At 44.8% G+C, this 21,394-nt stretch overlaps 3 protein-coding genes across 8 annotated transcripts; 1 reads left to right on the top strand and 2 right to left on the bottom strand.

The window, feature by feature from the left end:
- The first annotated feature begins 451 nt into the window (after window positions 1-451).
- On the top strand, window positions 452-6,234 carry usp44 (ubiquitin specific peptidase 44). 2 transcript variants are annotated; one of them, XM_057022269.1, is made up of 7 exons: window positions 452-609; window positions 2,095-2,431; window positions 2,507-3,749; window positions 3,834-4,032; window positions 4,376-4,484; window positions 4,576-4,826; window positions 4,935-6,234. In XM_057022269.1, the coding sequence occupies exons 2-7, from the start codon at window positions 2,217-2,219 to the stop codon at window positions 5,057-5,059; spliced, it is 2,142 nt and encodes a 713-aa protein (XP_056878249.1). In that variant the 5' UTR covers window positions 452-609; window positions 2,095-2,216; the 3' UTR covers window positions 5,060-6,234. The 2 variants fall into 2 exon arrangements, with proteins under 2 accessions (XP_056878249.1, XP_056878248.1); XM_057022268.1 differs by having other exon boundaries at window positions 2,095-3,749.
- Window positions 6,235-6,367: 133 nt separating this feature from the next.
- LOC130519129 (methionine aminopeptidase 2-like) lies at window positions 6,368-10,938 on the bottom strand. Its single transcript, XM_057022303.1, has 11 exons — window positions 10,746-10,938; window positions 9,572-9,670; window positions 9,431-9,493; window positions 8,881-8,983; window positions 8,420-8,581; window positions 8,133-8,314; window positions 7,958-8,052; window positions 7,783-7,879; window positions 7,501-7,604; window positions 7,305-7,420; window positions 6,368-7,213 (listed from the first exon to the last, which is right to left on the bottom strand). Exons 1-11 carry the CDS (start codon window positions 10,888-10,890, stop codon window positions 6,961-6,963), a joined length of 1,419 nt encoding a protein of 472 aa, XP_056878283.1. The 5' UTR covers window positions 10,891-10,938; the 3' UTR covers window positions 6,368-6,960.
- A 911-nt stretch (window positions 10,939-11,849) lies between these two features.
- vezt (vezatin, adherens junctions transmembrane protein) lies at window positions 11,850-21,119 on the bottom strand. Of its 5 annotated transcripts, none has more exons than XM_057022261.1 (12): window positions 20,954-21,119; window positions 19,802-19,939; window positions 17,723-17,812; window positions 17,436-17,620; window positions 16,955-17,239; window positions 16,184-16,341; window positions 15,810-15,958; window positions 15,294-15,640; window positions 15,018-15,211; window positions 14,561-14,667; window positions 14,275-14,482; window positions 11,850-13,672 (listed from the first exon to the last, which is right to left on the bottom strand). In XM_057022261.1, exons 1-12 carry the CDS (start codon window positions 20,987-20,989, stop codon window positions 13,116-13,118), a joined length of 2,454 nt encoding a protein of 817 aa, XP_056878241.1. In that variant the 5' UTR covers window positions 20,990-21,119; the 3' UTR covers window positions 11,850-13,115. The 5 variants fall into 5 exon arrangements, with proteins under 5 accessions (XP_056878241.1, XP_056878242.1, XP_056878243.1 ...); XM_057022262.1 differs by having other exon boundaries at window positions 15,810-15,965; window positions 16,191-16,341; XM_057022263.1 differs by having other exon boundaries at window positions 16,184-16,329.
- Window positions 21,120-21,394: the final 275 nt, after the last annotated feature.

Here is a 21,394-nt window from a genome sequence, read left to right as displayed (position 1 = left end):
TGATTACTGAATTATTCTGTTGCGCTCACATGTAATTGGATTCATGGCATCACTGCCAAGACAAATATATACGTTCAGATGTTAGCGTTGTATTTTTATTTGTTTTATTTTTATCACGAAAAGCGAAATTGAGAGAGCCGGCGGCGTGAATGGGGCGACACCGCCCTCTAGTGGTACAACATTGCATCGTTTCAATTAGTTTCCACGTCTGTGGTTTTTAGTTTTTACCTGTTTCAGGATCTTTTGACAGTTTCTTTTTTTTTTACGCAACACTTTGACAACGCTTTGATGACACGTACATAAAAACAAAGACCTCAGACTCGAACAGGAACCATCATTTTTTACCAAATTACAATAAAATGTCCGACATTGTTTCATGAAATAAATGCCTATCTGAGCCTGAAACGTGGAAATAATAACGTCACGAAGATTTTGTGAGGGAAGAATTTACCTTCGCCTTGCTTCCGTCATCGTCATCGTCACCTTCATCATCATCAACAACAACAAACGTCACGGCTCGAGGAGGCGCTCGAGCCGACACCACGCGACGGCTGACAAGATGGCGAATGTTTCGCAAACAGAAGAGCTGCTGCCGTGAAGGAGACCCCGGTATGCTCTTTTTTCTTTCTCATTTGTCCACATTCTCAATAAACGCGCACCTGTCTGCGACACGAAGGTGCCCCTTTTCATTCAAGCCCAGCTGCGCGTCGGGTTGAATGCCGCGCCGGTTTCTGTGCGCTAACCCCGGCTCACGCGTGAATTTGTTGGGATTATTGGAGTTAGTCTGTCAGCCTAATGCTAACTAGCATGCTAGGCTAGTGTTAGCGGGGCACAGTGGATCACTAATCTCCTCAATAAATACATTAATTAAGATATACCCGCTACAAACTGAGTTTCGGTGGCTCGACTGATGTGATGCTATGCTTGGCTATTTTGACACGTATCTTATAAGGTTTGGTTATGGTTGAAAAGGCAATTGAGGATGATCAGTATTTCTAGTTAGCCGTATCAAGTGCTTGCTAACGGTGTCCTGGTAGCTAGCATTAGCAATAGTCTGTAGTCGTGAGTTTCTTTTGAGAATCTTTATTGTGCTTCTTGTTTCATATAGTGTGTTAAAAGATGAGGTGATTTCTGATTGTGTTGCCGCGTACGTACCTGGGGTTTAAGCATGGCGAACTTTTCCGGCGTCACAAGGACGAATTGGGCAAAGCGCGCTTAAGTATTGCAAAACTTTATAAAGCAAAATCGTGGCGTTTTTGTAGCTAAAAAGCCATAAAAATCTGCTGGACGTCCGGCTCTCAATATCTCAAATTACTGTTGAGATATTACAATTTTTATTGTCGTTAACTTGATTGATGAGTGACTGTATCGTGCCACGTTTTCCTCATTCTGTTTATTGCTTCTATTATACCGGTTTTTAAAAAAAAAAAAAAAAACACGTCCATAAAGATATATCTATACACGACACATTTGGTGCATATTCCTGTTTATCTCAGCCCTTATTGTGCTATGATCTAATGCCCACGACTATTGTGTTACTCATAAACAAACACCCCCACTACCACCAACACTGAGCTCGTTTAAATTAAAAAGGCTTTCTGCAAAGAGCCTTGAGATGTTCAGTGGGTTGAGGCTCATTACTGGATCTCAGGTTTTAATCAAAGCAGAAATCAATCAGCAACTCTCCCTTGTTTTATGCAGCTTTTGAAGCTGCACGACATTGCAAATGCTGTTGCTTGTCTACATCTTTCCGTGTGTGGTAGCATTTTAGAGAGAAGGTGTTTCATTCCTTTATTGTCACCCTGGTTTTTGTCTCACGGCCTCACATAATTTTCAAGTTGTGCTTGTTGTGCAAGTTTTTATTGGAAGTGTTTGCATCTCGGAATGCAGCAGCTGTATTTATCGGGCTGCCTGTTACTCGTGGCCTGTTATAGCACGCTTGATTCATTCCACATTCTTGTCTATCAAGGAAACGATCACATGTCATTATGATACAAAGGTTAATCATAAAGTTTGCCTACATAAAGAGATTGTCCTTTAAGGCGGTGTTTTTATAGATTTTCTTAATAATCCTGTTTGTTCTTCCCTCTCCAGAAACAGCCATGCCTTGGAAGGGTCCAGTTTGTCCACTCAGCATGGCCACCCTGGTGATATGAAGCAGTGTAGAGTGAACACCTGCGATCAGTTCTAGCCAGCTCGGCCGGCAGGCGTGTGGAATGGACAGGTGTAAGCATGTTGGGCGGCTGAGGCTGGCCTCAGACCACTCCATCCTCAACCCCCAAAAGTGGCACTGCGTGGACTGCAACACGTCCGAGTCGATCTGGGCCTGCTTGAGCTGCTCTCACGTGGCGTGTGGCCGCTACATTGAGGAGCACGCGCTGCAACATTTTCAACAGCAGCGCCACCCTTTGGCCATCGAGGTTAATGAATTGTACGTTTTTTGTTATTTGTGCGACGATTATGTCCTAAATGATAACGCCACTGGTGACTTGAAGCTCCTCCGTAGTACGCTTAGCGCCATCCAGAGCCAGAGATATGAGGTTACCACCCGCAGCGGGCGAACCCTTCGCTCTGCTAGCGCAGCGCCCGATGCTGTCATGCCATCCGGGGCCCGTGAGTCGCAGCTTAGAGACGAGGACAGGATGTTTACCGCACTTTGGCACCGGCGTAGGACGCTTATGGGACGGGTGTTTCGCTTCTGGTTTGGACTGACCGATTGTGGGAGGAGGAGGGAGGAGGAAGAGAGAAAGCGGGAGGAGGAGGAGGAATCGAAACGGGAGGCAAGGGAGAGGAGGAGGGCTCTGAAAAGGCAATTGCAGGAAGAGCTGGAAAACGCCCCTCTCAGGAAAAGTCGCCGGCTGCGTCGGAAAAACCAGAGAGGTGCAGATGCTGCGGTCGCCGCGCCGCCTCAGAGGGTTCACAAACGGCCCAAAACTGTGAAGCCATCAGTCACTCGCACGCCTCGCATCACCCTAACACCCAAAACAGTTGGACGAACGAAAAAACAGCCCATTCTTAAGTCCCAGAAAAGTTCTACAGTCAAAGCTAAGCCCAAAACACCCTCAGCGACCCCTCAACGTGCCCAAACACCTGGCCGTCGCAAGCAGCGTACAGAACAGGGGGGCTCACCCTTTAAGCGGCGTCCCACGGTTACTCCAGGCGTGACCGGGTTGAGAAATTTAGGCAACACCTGTTATATGAACTCCATTTTGCAAGTGTTGAGTCACCTGCACGTCTTCAGGGAGTGTTTCCTGCGCCTGGATCTCACCCAGGCACTAGAGCTACTGGCATCCGCCGTCCAGGGACAACTGGTGGGGAAGATCTCCCATTTGTCCCTCACTCAGAGGAAGGGGTTCCAGAGCAGCTCGGGGTCTGGGTCAGGGCTGAGTGGCGGCGCGTCCCGGGGCCGCAGCATGGAGCTGATCCAACCCAAAGAGCCGAGCTCGGAGCACATCTCCCTCTGCCACGAGCTGCACACCTTGTTCCAGGTCATGTGGTCCGGCAAGTGGGCGCTGGTTTCGCCTTTCGCCATGCTGCACTCGGTGTGGCAGTTGATCCCAGCCTTTAGGGGCTACGCTCAGCAGGACGCGCAGGAGTTCCTGTGCGAGCTGCTGGATAAGGTGCAGCACGAACTGGAGAGCGCTGGCAAGCACACCACCACCACCGGAGTCCCCCAGACCCAGAAACGTCTCATCAAGCAGGTGCTCAGCGTGGTCAACACCATCTTCCACGGTCAGCTTCTCAGCCAGGTAGGACACGTGTGCACACAGCGCCTGTTTTTAGAGGTTAATTACAGCGTGTGAGGAAAGGGATTTCTGGATTTGTGTGGGCAGGTGACGTGTCTGGCCTGCGGCCATCGCTCCAACACCGTGGAGCCCTTCTGGGATCTGTCCCTGGAATTCCCAGAGCGTTACCACAGCAACAGCAGGGAGTCGGCCGCTCAGACTTCGTGCCATTTAACAGAAATGCTGGCCAAGTTCACAGAGACTGAAGCACTGGAGGGGAACATCTACGCATGTGACCACTGCAACTGTGAGTTAAACGCCCCGCACGTGTATCCGACAGTGAGCACGGTTGCTATCTGAGGTTTGCAGCGTCAACAAAGAGCGTGGAAAGGTTGTGCAATCCTTCTGCGATAATTGTGGCGAGCTGCGTAAGAGGTTCCTGGTAAGGAACATCTGTGGTCACGAAGTGGCCGCTTTAAAAGGAAGCCATTTAGATTTTAATCAGGACTGGTGGAAATTAACTCGGTGCAGACGCTTTGTCGAGTCACCCTCACTTCTTGGTAACTGCAGAGTTGAAGCAGGAAACAAACAGTCCTCAGAACTTAAAGCGCCACTTTAGATGCACAATAACTCCTCCCTGTTGTCCACAGCTGCACGACGCAGGACCACCTCAAAATCGGTCCTCCTGACAGAAGCACAAAAACGGCTCATGGTTCACAAACTTCCTCAGGTGCTGCGGCTCCACCTCAAACGCTTCAGGTAGGACTTTACACAGCAGGTTTTAAGAACACTGAGGGCAATTCGGACAGCAAAGCTTACCAGCCGCCTCCCTCTGGTGGTCATTGCTCAGGTGGTCGGGGCGGAACCATCGGGAGAAGATCGGAGTTCACGTCAGCTTCGACCAGCTCCTCGACGTGGAGCCCTACTGCTACCAGGAGCCCTCACCCAAAGATCTGTCCTGCTCCAGTCCCAGCAGCCCCGTCTCGGCAGGCTCGCCGCACCACAAACACTTCCTCTACGACCTTTCCGCTGTGGTGATGCACCATGGGAAAGGCTTCGGTTCGGGCCACTACACCTCGTACTGCTACAACACAGAGGGCGGTGAGTAAAGGGGCCGTTGGCGTACTTGAAGAACCGTATCGTGTCTTTTTGTTGTTGTTTGTGGGTGCCTTGGGCCATTTTGACTGGCATCGCCGCGCTCTCCCTCAGGTTTCTGGGTTCACTGTAACGACTCCAAGCTGAACGTGTGCTCAGTGGAGGAGGTGTGTCGCGCCCAGGCCTACATCCTCTTCTACACCCAGCGAGTACCTCAGGATAAAGACCGGCCACTATAGGACCACCTCGAAGCCCCTGCTCCGAGATATCTGCACATCCCGCCTGTCACTCCTCTCTTTCAGTGGGCATTATATATCCTGGGAGGATGGCTCGCTTCCTCCTCCCTTGTCTATTTTTGTAAAAAAAAAAAGAAAAGTACGGACTCCTAACACTCGGTTCTGCTTTGAAAACTTTAATCTTGTACATGGTGTTTATATGTAGGTAGTTTTTAAGAAGAGACTAATGGTGATTGATCTGTGTATAGTTGTTTTATAAAGAGTATCTGATCTGACGGGACGCTCAGGCAGGGGTAATCTGTCATCTGCCAGCCCAAGGGCGGAGGCTTCTGGTCGATTGTAAATGCTGTTTTAAGATAACAAGTCACTTTAGATAGTTGTCACGGAAACTGGATGTAGGTGTGTCATTCACTCACGAACGCCCTCCCCGTGTTCGACAGGTTATTGTCTAGACACTTTCCTGCTGCATTCGCTGGTTCATCTTGATTTTTCCTTCCACCGTGAACTCATTCTGCGTCTGCCCGGAATCATCAAGCCAAAGCATCTGAAGTGTTTCAACATACGAGGGACAGTTTTTTCTAATTCTCCTCCCTTTACCACAAAGAAGGGGACCAAATTTCCTTTTTGTATTTCTTATCGACTGCCCTCTGTGCTTAGGAATGTAATCCTCTCCACACACGGAACCATACTTTTGTACTAGAGAAGTGCCCTTTTGTTCAAAAATCATATTTTTATACAGCGTTGGCAAATGCAAAACCAGCATTTGTTCTGAATGTATTTTTTTTTTTATACGATCCTATTCAGAGGTTTTAAAGGTGCCATTTTCCATTTTTTTACGACCCCTGACTGTTCAAACACCAGCAGCAGATCCAAAAGGAATCTCTGTCCTCCCACAGTATGTAAAGTATGTACTTTACTGGTACATACCATCATTATTTGCTGTGGATACAGAAGGTTGTATTTATCAGTTGATTGTTTAAAGTATTGTTCACCTCAACCATGTTTCCTGTATTTTTCAGACTTTATTGTTGGCATTTTGGTTACTTTTCCAGATGAGTGTGTGTGTGTGTATGCGCGCATGTGTAAAATTATGGACGTTATACTATGCAAATTTTTACCTCATTTTTTTTAGAGAATTACCTCAATAAATGAGATTATTTTTTCATTTTTCTACAAAACCTTGTCTTATTTTGTGCAGCCAATCACAGGAGAGCATGAACGAAGCTCCGCCCACAAGCTTGTGTTGAGTCGATCCCCCTGATTCACAGGGGTTCAAATCCTTTTGCTCTACAGTGAACATCAGTCGACCCACAAAGAGCAAAATCCTTTTAATTTCTCTTTCCTTACAAAAAAAATCGGGGAAGTTCAAAACAAAGCATTGTACAGTGGCGGCGACCATTCTAAAGATATCTGACCAATATCGAAGAAATGATGAGCGCCAGAGTGCAAAGTTCCCTCCCGTGGGAACAAGCCAAACATACAGCTGCAGATGCATACGAGGATACCACCCCCCAAAAGCTCTACGTTAGGAACCGTGCACGTATGCACTATCTGCACACGTCTTTAAGCTACTCGTAGCAGTTGTGCTTAAATTAAAGCGCTCGATTACTCAAAGGGACCAAAGAGTCTTTTAAATGTAATGAAGGTGAAAAGGCTTTTCCCACATTCACCATCTCTTTAAAAATGGATCCAGCAGAAGTTAAACCATTTTTTACGTGTAAAAGGAAGTCCGTGTGACACTCCCCACTTCTTTAACTGAATGATGGTAGCAAACAAGCCGGTCCTCGTTCCTGAAAAGCTGCAAGTGTTGCATTGTGGGTAGAGGAGCATCCCCCCATTGCCGCCCCTCTGGAGGAAGTGCTGCCAACAGGGTCTGCAGTTGTATGTTGTTACAGGGTGGGGTGTCAGTAGTCGTCTCCGCGGCTCACCACCTCCTTGCAGGTGGGCCTGAGCAGGATGGTGTGTTCGAACTGAGCCGTGTAGCAGCCCTTGCTGTCGCAAAGTGGGGGGTAGGGGTCCACGATGCCCAGGTCGCACAGGTTCTTCAAAGCCATCAGGTACTTGCTCTCACCCAGGCGGTCCAGCCAGCGTCGGCAGAACGCCAACGTGCCGAAATTCTCATTGATGACGTTCAGCAGGTGCTTAGCTCTGGGCAGCCTGGAAGAGAGATTTAAAAAATAAAATAAAAATGGAATAAACCCCAATGCAGGGAATGCAAATCTAACTGTACCATGCAACGCCGACTCACCTGATGGGGACGTGACCCACGTCAAAGTTCTTCATATAGTGGGAACATTCCATGTCGTCATGGACCACGCCTTTACCTGTGCTGCCAAAAGTCTCAATGGCGTAAACTTCTCCCTCCTGTAACGAGGAAACATACGTTGTGATAACAAAAACACGAGAGTTGAATTAAACGACTTGGGGAGGTGAGAAAAACTCGCCTCCATTCTCGTAGCTTCTCCTCCTTTAACGATAGGCACGGTCTTGCCTGCGTGTATTCTGTACTGGCCGATTGAGTGACCGTTCAGGTTTCTGATCGGCTTCACTGCAGAGAAACGACAGATGCAGAAATATTTTGGGAAACTAAATCTTTCAGCTTCCCCAAAAACCTCAAGTGAACACCTTCAGTGCTAACCTGCTTCCTGTGTGTGAGACAACTCTTTTAGCTTATTAGCGCGAGCGATCTGATACTAATGCTAGAATAAATAATCAGATGAGCTCACCTTGGTAGGTTTTGCCATCAAGCTCAACCTCATAGGACTCCATCACCTCCTGAATTGCCTCTCCAATGTCACACAGACGCACATCAATGCCAGCGTTCTGCAGCACAAATGGGAAATCAAACCCTTCAGCCACAACAGGACATCAGAGGGATGTGGTAGGGTGTTACGACCATACCTTGATTCCAGTGTTGGTGGCTTCTCTCACAGCCTCCAGCAGCTTGTCGTACTTTGGGTTAAATGTGACGGTGAAGGCACAGTCGATGATTCGTCCTGCAAACACACCCAGAACCACACATTCCCACCTGTCCAGAGCCAAGCCCCATCTAATTTGACGTTCTTTCGCAACATACCGTTGATGTGTGTTCCAAAGTCGATCTTGCAGACATCATCGTACTGTAGGACCGTGGTGTCCCCAGCATTAGGAGTGTAGTGGGCAGCACAGTGGTTGAGGGAGCAGCCAGTAGGGAAGGCCAGGCCGGCGTTCAGCCCATTCTCCTTTATCAGCTTACGAGAACAGTTTTCCAATCGCTCACTTGAAAGACGAATGACATTAACTACATTAATCAGAGAACGTTTGCTGAGCCTAATCAAACAATAACATCAAATATGCAGGATTATTAATGTTGTCAAGCCCCACCAGATGTCAATCATGGTCAGACCAGGTTTGATGAAGCTGCGGACGTGCTGCCGGACCTGTCTGTGGGCCTCAGCCGCCTGTCTGAAATCATTCCACATCTCCTCGTTGGCTCTGTCCAGCGCCCGTCTCTCCTCATTGGTCATTCGCCACACTGCACTGCGGCTTGAAGGACATTATTCTTATTAATATCAGGTTTTTTTTAATAGCGTGGAGAGCTTAAGATATATAAAAAAAAAAAAAACAGTTCTCGTGTATCAAGAGGGAATGTAAACATACGACAGCAGGAACTGAGTTCACATCTCATCTGGTCAGGGTTATCAAGATAATCTACATACAGCTACTTTTAGAGTTTGAACAGTAAAAGCAGTAAGAACAAAAAACACCTAGCGTGTGTACAGCAACAGAATAATTTGTTATTTCAACAGACTTAAGGAAGAGTACAGATGTGTTTTCCATCTTACCCGTCCTGTAAAACGGGGTATTCACACTCCTGTCCGATGGGGAAGGTTCCACTTGTGTAGAGCTCACAGATTGGCACAGATGGTGGATCAGTCTGAGATTTGGCTAAAAGCATGAAAAAAATCGTAAATTGCCAACAAAAACAACCATTTCACTCCAGCTGAGCGTGGATTTATGACTGTATGAGTCTTAACATCTTTTAACCTCCCAAAGTAAAACAAGCCATTGGGTTTGTATGCACTATAAGTGGTGTAAATGTTTCTAAGATCTTAACCAATTCGTAACCACCGAGCATCCTCTCTGAAGAGGAGGTGTATAATTAAATACAGGCCAAACAGTGACAGTCATACTTTACTGGTAAACTGTAGTCTGCATATAGTACATGCTAAAAAGACCTTTAAACTGCTTTTTAAACAGTATTTTAATTCAAATTTACCTCCACAATCCATCTCATTGTTAAAACAAATTGATAGCATTAGTGACTTCATAAAGGCATGCTGACAGAAATGTGGTGATTGGAGACAATATAATGACGCTTCATTATCAACTTACGTCCTTTCTTCTTTTTCTTCTTCTTCTTCTTTTTCCCTGATGCATTTTCCCCGTCATCACCATCTGTACCCATGAAAATGCAGCCCTTAAAATGTTGACTTTAACTTCAACCTTATTTCAGTGGTGGTGCCAGACTCTAACCTTCCTCGCCATCCTCCTCTTTATCTTCTATCACCTGCTTCTCAAGCTGTTTAGACACTTTGGGAACTTCATCAGCCTCTCCTTCGTTGCCTGCACCATCTAGATTAACAGTAACAGAAGAAGATTAAATTATGATCATGTACTCCAATGTAGCGATAGGGACTTTACCCCAACACGTGCAAAGAGAATTTAGGATTTGGAGTTTACATAACTGACACATTTTTGTGTTGTTATGCATCATCAACATAAGGAAAATGCTTGTTACATTTATCTCCACCTTCATAAATCATGAAAAATAACACATGAGAATTAATTGTGAAGTAGACTATGTTTACACATTGTGTTGTGTAAAAAAAAAAAAATTTAAAAAATATATATATCCATTTTCCATGCAATCGAATTTAAATTCTTATTTGAAGCATTGTTTCTTACATAATGGCAAAGAGGTAATTACGAAACAGGAAAACTTGGTTCGGGCTCAACAATTAATACAGCAGGAGCAATTATTGAGTATTTTCCTTTCAAAAGACACATTAAACTACTTTGAGTGTGCAATGTCTTGAACGTCACCGTCCTGGAACTGGATCAAGCCAAACCCCGGCGTTTTCCCCGAGGCCTGACACACGCAACAGCAACACAACTGTCCCCAACCCGCATGGCTACAGACCTGCATCAAGTCCGACATGCTCCCACAACCAACTTCCGCCATGACTTTCACAATTAAAGTCCGCTATTATGGGCTGACATACAGTAAGTTAAAGATCATCAGCTCAATAAAGGTAGGTGATGTGTTGGAACACATATGTCTATGGGTTCTACGTCTGTGTTACCCAGATTATCATGTTTCCTTAGGGTAATTATGTGGTTTCTATCGCGATCAGTATTAGGGAAATATTCACACTACTGAAGCTTTTGAAAATGTTATAAAACCGATTCAAGGTTGCATATTAGAATATGGTATTGCATTGAGCTAAAAATTCACATCTATATTATCACCTATGCAGATATACGAGAATATTTTCCACAGGCATCAGATTTTAACGTTTATTTATCGTTTATTTTGAAGGTAATTCCTCTCTTCGCCCAAGGAGCGTGTGCTAACTAGACACTGTTCTAACAAGTTAACATTAGCTCTACTAGCCTATTAGCACGGAACTGGCCGAGACAACTTCACCTGCCGTCGCAGTCTTGCTCTTCTTCTTCTTTTTCTTCTTCTTCTTCCCAGTCTCCTCAACGGGGTCAGTCTCTTCTCTGTCCTCAGCCTCCCCGTTCAGGACTGCTTTCTGCTCCGCTACTCGCTCAGCAACCACGTCCGCCATGATCGCAGCGCTGCTGGAAAAGGAAGCGCAAAGGATCTTGGGAGTGTTCCGTACGGTTGTGCTTTCACGGACCATCGTTATTTTGAATTTCTTGTCATCATAATGTTGATTATCGTGTTATTTTACTTGATTACATAGTGGATGTATTATCTTTAACACATAACTTAATAGCGGTGTTACGTTTTCACCACATATTTAACAGATATAACTTGAATTTTTTTTACGCAGAATTGAATTATTATTTGTCTGTGAAACAACAATACATCTTGAATATGCATTTATTTTCTATATGGTACTAAATCAATTTTATTTAGATTTTTCTTTTACATGCTTTTAAAAATTTGAACTATACTAAACTATTGCCCGCAAATGCACCAAAACCTTAAACGTGCCGAATCAGCGGAATCATAGGGGTTAAGCTTGAAAATACCATTGCACATGCTTAGTTGACAAAAGCATTGACGATACGCGTAGCACAGAATCAACACATGTAATTATACCATACGCTCTGCAAAATTATACCAAGAAATAAATAATAACGTAGAATCCTAGGAATTCGTATTGTCAAAACAACCTGGGCCGTAACATTATTGACCACTAGATGGCAGCGCTATAATAATTAACGTAAAAACAAGTAGAGTTGCGTGTGACTATTTTTAAGTAATTTTCTAAGCTAATTGAGGCGAATTTTGCTGTGTTCCGGGTCCACGCAGAAGACAAAGCCTCATCTTGATGTCAAAATAGGGGACTCAGATAGTTCATCTTCAGTCCAGTGGTGAACCTTGTGGAGCCTTCAAAGGAAAAAAACTGTTTAAAAGAACACACCAGCTGTCGTGTCACAGACAAATGCACAATCCCTCAAAACATATCAGATAACTCCCCAAACCTGTTTCTTGCATATACACTCTCCCTGAAACGTGAGTACCGAGGGGGGAAAAAAAGACTTCAAGGTACACCACTTGCACAACAGTATTTTATTTCACACCATAAAATGCAGGAGGTTTTGACCTCACCCTGACAGAGGGTGCAACGGGGTCAAGACGAGGCAGACATGGTGAAATAAAAGAACAGAGGGATGGAAATGCCAACTGGAAACTGACGATTCAATGAAACGCAGATTGCCCTCACATCAAAAAGTTGTTTTTTTTAAATCACCCCAACAGGTAAGAGATTTTAAACCTCACAGCATGGCAATTCACTCAACGCAACTCTTAATGATTAAACCTTTTTTTTTTTTTTTTAAATCGTTCTACCAAGTTGTGCTGGAAGCTGGGATTGTTTCCTAGACACAATCACTTTCCAAAACATGTTACTGTGAGTGTGTGGTTGCCAGTGAAAACCATTGTTTCCAGTCAGACAGTAAAGACTTGGATAAAAATAACATGATGGGAGTTTAAATAGCATCTTGTTTCCTCTCTTTGCACAGATAAAACCTTGCCTTTAGTCTGTCAGCTGGGTTCAACCTTCACATGTGCTCGGACAGGAAGTAAAGAGCTAAATTCACTGTTGGGGAGGTGACGGCACTTTTGAAGTACAACTTTGAAATCCCAAAAAGTAAAACACATACGGCTACATTACTCTGGAGTAGTGATGTCATGGTGCTGGATTTTCTTCATTACGATACCACATCTTTATATTTTTTGATGCATCTAGGGAAAATTTGCTGGATTTTTGTTTTTAGTTAACCCTGACAGTCACAAGAAAAACTTTGGACAGCAATACCCTCGTCCATGCAGTCAGCATTATAGTATGCTACATTTCTTCTTTTTTTTTCTAAATAGGCTTTCAATGTTAATGAGCTGCCTGTTCACAAAGATAATTTCACTTCACATTCTGTCTGAATGCGGAAAAGAAAGAATCTCAGCATGACACCACATCAAGTCAAACTGGAGTGATGATGACCAGATATCCCATCACTTCATATTTAAAAATGCAATGATCATTGGTTTCTGATTAAGTTGGTACGCAGCAGACGTGTACTAAACATGATGCAGCTGTCAACAGTAAACTGTCACTCTGGCCTTTGACCTCAACACTGCACAGGTTTGTTTTAATGGTTCTGGTACCTGAGTTTCAACAGCAAAAGAGCAGTGAGAATCGTGGATAAGGTAACATGGACGGAGATGAAACGGCTGCGTAAACACCAAAGATGGTTACAGTGTAATTAAAAGACAGACATATATAAAGTCTCTGCTTGGGTTTTAGTGACAGCAACGGGATTCCTTTTAGTCCATCTCAGGGGTCTTCCTGTCAGAATCCTCCTCCTCCTCCTCCTCCTCTTCGTCGTCTCCAAATGTCTGTTCCTCCATGTTGATGAGTGAGTGTGAGCGTGCTGCCACCTGAGCGGCCAGCACAGAGTTGAAGCTGAGGACTTCTGAGCCATGGATCTCTGTCAGACGGTCCATGACGGAAACGGCAGGGACTTTGGGGTCCAGGAAGCAATCTAAACCATTGTACCCCTCCCCCTCCTCCAAGACGCCATCATATTGGTGTAGCTCTGATGCTCCTCCTCCTCCACGTCTGCAGACCGACGCTCCTTCCAGCTCCCCATCCTTCGCGTCAGAGCCGCAGCTGAACTCTGTGGCCAGTTCTGCAGCGGGGCCGGGGCTGGGCGTCATCCTGCCATCCTTTGCTTCCTCTTCCTGTGCTTCCCTTCCTGCAGGGTGCCCTGAAGTTTGGCTTCCGTCTCCATCGCATTCGGCTGATCCCAGAGAGGGGCCCATGCCTATCGGATCTGACGCTAGATCACAAATCTCAGTGCGGCCTGACGGCGTCACAGCAGCTGCAACAACAGAAGAAACGCGTCCACGTTAGTTTTCTGTTCTTGTCATTCCAACTAAAGATGCTGTGGCAGGCTCAGATTTATGCTGCATAAATCAGGAGCTGATCGTTAAAAACGACCTTGACAAATGCAGAACGTCTTCTACATAAAGGATGAAGGCTATACATTTCCGATCTTCCAAGAAATCAACCATCGTTGCCCATGATGTCATTCCAAAGAACTATACCAATGCTATAACATACTTCTGCATAGCTCACAGGTATTGGGACCGTAGACATTACGCAGATCAGGAGAGATGTGATTTATTCCTCAAACCACATATATTTTTCCGGGTGTCCCTTTTTCCGACTTACTTTTAGCATTTTGGACAAGGTGATCTAAATTTACTTGCTATTTTTTTCAAGTAAACAAAGAGTCTAGTCATGTAGCATCATATGGACCCATCTGAGCTAAACAACATATGGAATATCGCATTTGATTTTCTTCCTCATTTGTAGCTCACTAACTGTTTGCTAATCGAACCCCATACCCCCGTAGGAAAGGTGTTTACGTTGCCGACAGAAGCATAACAAGGCCTTGAGAAGTCATACGTCACTGCAGACCTTGGTCATCGAAGAGCAGCTGCTTCCTCTTCATCCTCTCCCCCTCAGATGCACGGAAGCCAAGCACTGCTTTGAGTTCGAACAGGACGCGCCGGGACTCCTCCCTCTCCCGACGCTGCCGCTCCCGTTCTACCGGCGACAACATGTCAGGCCAAGATCCCCGACCCTCACCATCGGAGTCTGAGTCAGAGACGTAGGCTTCCCACTCCTTCAGAACAAAGAGAACGGTGAACAATTACAGGTGGAAGCCACACGAAGCATGATATAAGGTGGAATGTAACCTCACCAGCTCTTCTGGGACTGGGTCTTTGTCCAAGATCAATGGGTATGATGGAGGATCAGCAGGGATTTCAGCTACAGAAGGACCCCTCGGCTGTAAACCCTCAGTGTTGCCTGCAGAGATGACACACACTAACGTTAGCTGAACAAAATGACCTCACTGTCGGTTCTTAACCCAGGCGATTAGTTACTCCTTAAACTCAGTCACTGTTGAACAACTCTGTTTCTTGTCCCATTTTCTGAAGGAGGCACTTCCTCCATAATTGCTTCTAGTCTCGTGTCGTTGTAAAAAAGGAGGAAGCCGAGCTAAAAATAGGATTTGACCACATGTGGAAACCAAAATAGTATGAATGGATGTGCCATTATTCTGTTGTGTTTCTACACTGTGGGTTCGTATTTGTGTATGGTGCTCGTTGAATCCAAACAAATAACATATATTTTAGTCGTCTCGCTTCTTTACCCACCTGACGCGGCGTTTGCCCGTCTCAACATGTGTCCTACTTGGTTAATAGTGTCCTCCCAGCAGCCACTGCTGGCCTGCATGTGAGGCTGCAGCTGGTTCAGACGCTCATTAATCTCCTGGTAACCCTCATAGGTCAACTCTGTCGGCTCGTTGGACACCATCAGTTTCTCCAGGTCATCCTCCAGGATGATCATCCTGGAGTTTTAACAGCAAAGGCAGAGCAATGTTGATGGTAAATCTTACGCCAACGTGAGCAAATCATTTGTGTGCATCTCACTCGCTGAGCAGAGCCTTGAGGTGCAGCTGCAGACTTCTGATGGAGGTGTGAAGGGCGTTCAGCTCTCTGCATTTCTCTCTAGCTCTGCCCATTCTGTCAGAGCCTGTCCTCCTCAGGTGAGTCTCGAAGTGTCGGTGGAAGTCGTAACTACGTTGCACTTCATTCAGGCAACTATCCAGAGCGATTTGAAGGGGTTTGATCACTGTGAAGATGGACCGATGCAGCAGTGGGGCTGGAGTAGCAGAGGCCTCCCCTTCATCTAGCTCCTCAATTCTCCGGGGGGACAAGAGGAGAGCCAGTCGACGGAAACACTCAGAACTCTGTCCAACCCACAGCTGGAAAAGCATCTACAGAACAACATCACGTCTGTTAAATGTAGCAATTTTTTCAATTTACAAATATTAGTGCACTAATGATCCAAAACAGAAAGACTTAATATAGAACTCTACATCATCATAGCTGTTTCTATTCATATTTCCTTCTGTTGCTCTCCTTAGTGTCCACTCCAGTCTTTACCTTCAAAGCAGGTAGGCTGTAGTCATCTGTCAGCTCTTGAGCCTGTTCATCACTCAGGTGCTCAATACCCAGGCCCAGTCCAAGCTCCTTCAGAGGCACCGCAGACACGTAGTTGGTCACGTTATCGATCTCAGAGTTTAGGGGGAACGTTGGGAGGTGTTAAGGACAGTTAACACACTTCTATATAACATATGATTAAGTCATAAATTAATTCATTAGTGAGTCACAGAATTTAAAACTAAACGACCATCATCACCATCTCAAACATGTACTTATGTGATGAGTGATGACAGTGAAAAAGTTGCATCATTATCTAAATAATAATAATAACAGCTCAATGCGTGAACATGTCACATCTCCAGGAAAAGGATATGCCTTCAGCATGTGGCAGGTGGCTCTACGTGAGGCTCTGAAGGCTGAGCGCAGGGCCCGATACAGAGCCTTTCTCAGTCCCATCAGCTGCTGGCCCCGTGGCATGGCCCCCGGCCCCGCCCTGCTAAAGGAGTTGGCCGCACTCACCCTGTCGAGCAAACTTGACAAGTGAAATGTGATACAACTGTGGAGACGTCCCAAAGAGGCAGGGCGGCACACAGAACACTGACGACCACAGACGACATGGACAGACAGAGACAAGTCAGACACGAACGGCGGACAAATGTACTATAACACAAAACTGCAGAAAAATGTTTTCAGAAACTGATCCATCTACGCTGTCTGTGTGGCCAATAAGAAGCTGTGGCTGCATGATTAAGGATAAAGATGCAACTAAAGCTAAACACTGTTTCCCACTAGTTGCCTACAGACAAATATGGACACAAACAGTGACAGAGGACAAAGATTAACTAAAATGAGGATTATAAAGATGTGACATTATCCAGACAGGAAATCAAAAATTGTGCTATTATGTCATAATCTGAGGAGCAGAATCAAATAAACACCTTTTTTTTAGATTTAATGTAGTCTGGCAGAATTAAATAGTGATTGGCAAGTTTAAATAAATAAAGTCAATGTAAGGCAGTTAAGTTAACCAACACAGGACAAATGACTGAAATAAACAGGCTTCAATCAGGCAGTGATGTTATTAATCTAAGATTAAACTGACTGTGTGTTATATATGTGGTTGGGTGTAGCACTAGAACACTTACAGGGTGAAACCTTTGGAGATGACCTCGGTCTCCTGCACCAGGCGCAGAGCTTTGCGAGATAGCCCAGTCAGAGTCTTTCCATTGTGGACGAGCGTCTGGAGATGTGTGGCCTGGGTGTGGATGGCTCTCTGCATGGAACCAAGTCTCCAGAGCATGACCCCTCTCAGCCCCACCCAACCCAGCACTGCCAAGCAACATGGGACTGTAGCCAGGGACCACAGGCCCCCAGCTGTGGTATAGAGACCCAGCAGCACTGCTGCCAGGCCAATCAGCCCTGCTGTGTCCCTGAAAGCAAAGAACAGCATTTCAGCAATGGCCAGTGAAGACAGCAGGATCGTGTCCTAATTCCAAAGTTCAAGAACTAATCTTTTTCTGAGCCTGGATATACATTTCCTTTCTGTTTCATGTGATCAGTGGCGAGTTGAGGAAGCAAATCGTCAGCAAGCATTTGAATTTTATCTACTTTACTGTGGACACATACCATAAAGAGGGCCTGGCTATGAAGCTTGGTCTGGGTAGAGCATTTGCTCGACCTGGCGATCCAGAGGGCGAGGAGCTGAGGGTCAGCAGACTAGGGTCCAGCAGCTCGATTAACTCTACATCCTCCTGAAGCAACACATCCTGGTCTAGAATGCACCTTACAGAGTACTGACCAAATACACTGTCCTGATAAAAAAGTTTGGAGAATGGAGAGATGCCTATAATTAAAACAGAGTAAGGTAGCCGGTTTCACTGCCAGCGTTCCTTTACATTGTCTTTTTTACATACCAGCTGCTGGCCTAGTTTACGAGTTGCAGCCGCTTGGTGAATCGGACTCCATGTCCACAAAGTTTCAGCCAGCCTCCAGAAGCGACCTCCCTGCAGGTGACGCACAATAAAGCTATTTAGGCAACAGCTCAATCCAAGCGTTATGCAGTGGTTTAAAATATTTTACAGCGGATCAGCGAAGAGGAAGCCTTTTCTATGTTTCATAAAACATTCACTTGCAAGTCTTTGAGTCATTGCCATGACTTATTTTGTTTCCTGGCATTATTAAGACTGTCCCAGGAGAAAACCTCATTCAGGCTGCAACAATAAGTGCAAAATGTGTTTGGAAAAAATACTCAAAAGAGGGCAGACAATGCTTCAGTAGTTGCATCAAAGACTCACTAGAGTGTTTAGGTGTATTAAGGTGTATAAAAATGTCCAATTTTAATAAACAACACCCTTAAATTGTGGGAAACGTTGCAAGATTTTCAGGCAAACTCTCAAGATCCCAAACTGTAATAAAGGCTAATGGTGAATAGGATGTACTTTTTGCTAATCTGCTTAGTTTAGGATTTAGCTTTGCATGCCCTGACTTTAATAAAACATTGTGTTACACTTAGACACTAAAACATACCTTTATTAAGTTGATACTAAACCTGTTTGCTCCAGCTATCAGGACATGATTGATTTAGACTGAGCAGCAGACCATGGGTAAAGCACAAGTGTTAATAATCCAAAGGCTGCAGTAGTATTGATTGTTGATTAGAGAGTTTCAGCACAGGTCAGGGACAGATCATCTGCCCTTAAAGTAGGCCATAGCAGTGAACTGGGTTCTACGCAGCATCAGAGTTGTTAATCCAACCTGACACCACCACAAAGAGATGATCCAAACCATACATGCTTATTAGTTTTCCTATTCTTTATTCAGCAAAGACACTTTCAGTCTAATGGTGTGGATTAGCATTTAGGAAAATACCTTTCTATGAAGCTCAAGTAAAAACAATTAATGATTTAAAGACAAAACAGCCTGCAGTAAAACTTTGGTTTTATCTGAGCACCAGGAAGCTGGTCACCAGGGAAGAGCCAAAATCTTTCCTGTCTTATCCAAATCTCTCATCCCCCTTTCCTCCTTAGAAAAACAGCGTAAGAGAGAGGAAGCGTGACACGTACGGAGAGTTCCTGAAATGAAGCAAACAGCACTGCTTCCCGTCACAGGAGGAAGGAGGAGACAGAGGAGAGCCCAAGTCATCTGATCAAGAGCTTCTCGGGATAAATTAGTCTCTATGAATCACAAGTCCACTCAGACTACAGTCACTCACAGATTACTGCTAATAACACACAGGCTCTTTTGATTTTGAGGTATTAAAGCAGGCAGCTATGACATGGTTACAATGTGGTCAAATAAACATCAGCAACAGCAGGGGAGTCAAGAGGTTTACAAAGGAAGGAAACTTGTTACACACCAGAGATCAAGTAACATCAAATACCTGCACCAGTGTGGAGGACGCTTGTGTCATCATGTCTGACTGAAGCCGAGTACATAAACTGAAGCAAAAGTAATAGGCTGTGTGTCGCTGTGTCCTTGTGTGCGACTCTGTTTGCATTCAATAGCCAAATTAATTATGGACTGTCTGACTGCACATATCAGACTGAAAACACATGTGCACATCTACCCAGACTATTTTACAGTGACAGAGACACACACTCCTCCAGCTACTGAAAAAGGAAATTGTTTTGTAGGAATATATCTGCAGGCAAATGGAAATTCTTGAAATAACAGACAAAAGTACCTATTAATAAGTAATATTTACATGTTTGCATCTAATCAAATTATTTGCTACCTACTCAAAATGCCAAGTAAGGTAAAATTGCAGATCTAAAAATTAAATAAAGGACTTTTTCCTACCCAACATGTTAAAAAAATGTATGCTAATTTCTTTAATTTTGCTTTTCCAGGGCTTTACCTTTGGCAGTAGATGTACCACTTGATTTACAAAGTAATTGACCACTACAATGCCGCCTGTCAATGGTGGTGGTCAACGAAAGGGTGGCTGGCTTATGTAAAGCTCCAGCTACAAGTTACTTGCCAAGAAAACTTACAAGAGTCTTTGGTGGATTATTATCGGGATTGGTGAGGTCTCCCTCTGGATCGATATATTCTTCCTCCTGCGATGCTATTGGACATGTCTCGAAGTCAGTGTGCCCTAGATCATGCAGGTACTGGAAAAGAGGGGAGTTCTGCAAAAAAGGAGAGGCTTACAATAAATTCCGGTGGTTGGAAAGGATGAGAGAGAACGCTTAAGATGACACTCATTTATATTTGGCTCTCGTTGTTTCCCAATGTGAATCCACAGGTGTCTATACTCTGAAAAGGAAGGTTGAATTACCTTTTCCCTCAGGATTTATCAGCTCAAGTTTAAGCACCACCTTCACCCAGTTATCCATCCTTCAGGCAGTGTAATTTTTAAATATTCTTATATGGGAAACAACAAATTGACATGAGAAGACACACCCAAGTTATACCATAGATCTCTTTCCCTGCATGCAAATCACATTACACACCTGACCAGTCCACTCTACACTGATGCTGTCTGCTAACTGCATACATTTATTAGCCCCAACATCAAACAGTAAAGCATTATCTAAAAGATGCCAGACCCAGCTCGCCAGCAACTGGTAATGCTCCGTTGCATGGAAAACATTACACTAATCACCACTGTTGTGTCTTGATGTTTCTGCACAGCTGCACATGAGCATTCAATGCTTACATATGAAAACACAACAAACCGTGGACCCATCGCTCTTTAACAATTAAATGCGACTCACATGCATTGTCACACGAAGTAGCAGCTCATGTTGTCATCATCCAGATGCAGTAACGTGTGTGTGTCTGTGTGTGTGAGAGACGATTTTTTTCTTACTTCCCAGAACCGACGCATTGGGTCTGGCTATCCACACCCCATCTCTTAACAACCAGTCTGGCTATGACGAAACACCAACAATGCCGTGAACCCATGCCCAGCTCAGCCTCTCTCATGACCACCAAAGCTCCTTGGTAGACACACAGTTAGCAGTCGGCCAAATATGAGGATTGAGGATTTGTTTTGCGCTGTCAGCGAATGCCAGCAGAAAGAAACAGTTGTTTATTCGAGGCTAGCATTTCTAGCTCGTTATGTTGTTTGCCAAAGCTAGCTATAGTATGACAAAGCATCAGTTCCAGGTTTCTATAACAAGCCAGCCGGGGATACAGACCTCAAAAACCACATCTTCGTCAAACTCCTCAGTCATTGCTGTCCGCCATTTACAGTCAGCCCGTTTAGCGTTCTGAAGTTATACATGACAGTAGTCGAAACGGATACGGTCGGACTGCCACTGAGAAGTTAACAGTTAGCCGCTGGCTAAACTTTGTGCCAAACTTCATTACCCACAATCCCCAGTTCCATCCGCCGTGTCTGTGTTCGAGCTGCCTCACGCGGCTACCAAAGAAATTGTCTCCTTGGAAAACTAAGCAACGATACCGAATGCCAAGTAGCGGAAAGCCTCTCCCACAATACCGGAAATCTTTTCACAATAAAATCTAAAGCACAAAAACAAACAGAATTTTAATGGAACGTTGACAAAATCATGATCAACGTTTTATTATTTTCTCAGATATGTTTAAATAGAAACTGATTTTTCTGCCAAATGTTATGT

Source organism: Takifugu flavidus, chromosome 22 (genome assembly GCF_003711565.1).
Source record: "Takifugu flavidus isolate HTHZ2018 chromosome 22, ASM371156v2, whole genome shotgun sequence".
In the NCBI taxonomy this organism is placed as follows: domain Eukaryota; kingdom Metazoa; phylum Chordata; class Actinopteri; order Tetraodontiformes; family Tetraodontidae; genus Takifugu; species Takifugu flavidus.
Note: the sequence above shows the minus strand (reverse complement) of the source record. Positions and strands in the feature narration are given on the sequence as shown.

Coding starts and splice junctions, on each gene's coding strand:
- LOC130519129 (XM_057022303.1), bottom strand. CDS start 10,890: ATGGCGGACGTGGTTGCTGAGCGAGTAGCGGAGCAGAAAGCAGTCCTG. Junction 9,494..9,571: donor AGAGGAGGATGGCGAGGAAG/GTTAGAGTCTGG, acceptor TCATGGGTACAG/ATGGTGATGACGGGGAAAAT. Junction 8,053..8,132: donor CTTTGGAACACACATCAACG/GTATGTTGCGAA, acceptor GTGTGTTTGCAG/GACGAATCATCGACTGTGCC.
- usp44 (XM_057022268.1), top strand. CDS start 2,217: ATGGACAGGTGTAAGCATGTTGGGCGGCTGAGGCTGGCCTCAGACCAC. Junction 4,033..4,375: donor CGCATGTGACCACTGCAACT/GTGAGTTAAACG, acceptor TGTTGTCCACAG/CTGCACGACGCAGGACCACC. Junction 4,827..4,934: donor CTGCTACAACACAGAGGGCG/GTGAGTAAAGGG, acceptor GCTCTCCCTCAG/GTTTCTGGGTTCACTGTAAC.
- vezt (XM_057022261.1), bottom strand. CDS start 20,989: ATGACTGAGGAGTTTGACGAAGATGTGGTTTTTGAG. Junction 17,240..17,435: donor ATAGCCAGGCCCTCTTTATG/GTATGTGTCCAC, acceptor CTTTGCTTTCAG/GGACACAGCAGGGCTGATTG. Junction 16,342..16,954: donor ATCTCCAAAGGTTTCACCCT/GTAAGTGTTCTA, acceptor TCACTTGTCAAG/TTTGCTCGACAGGGTGAGTG.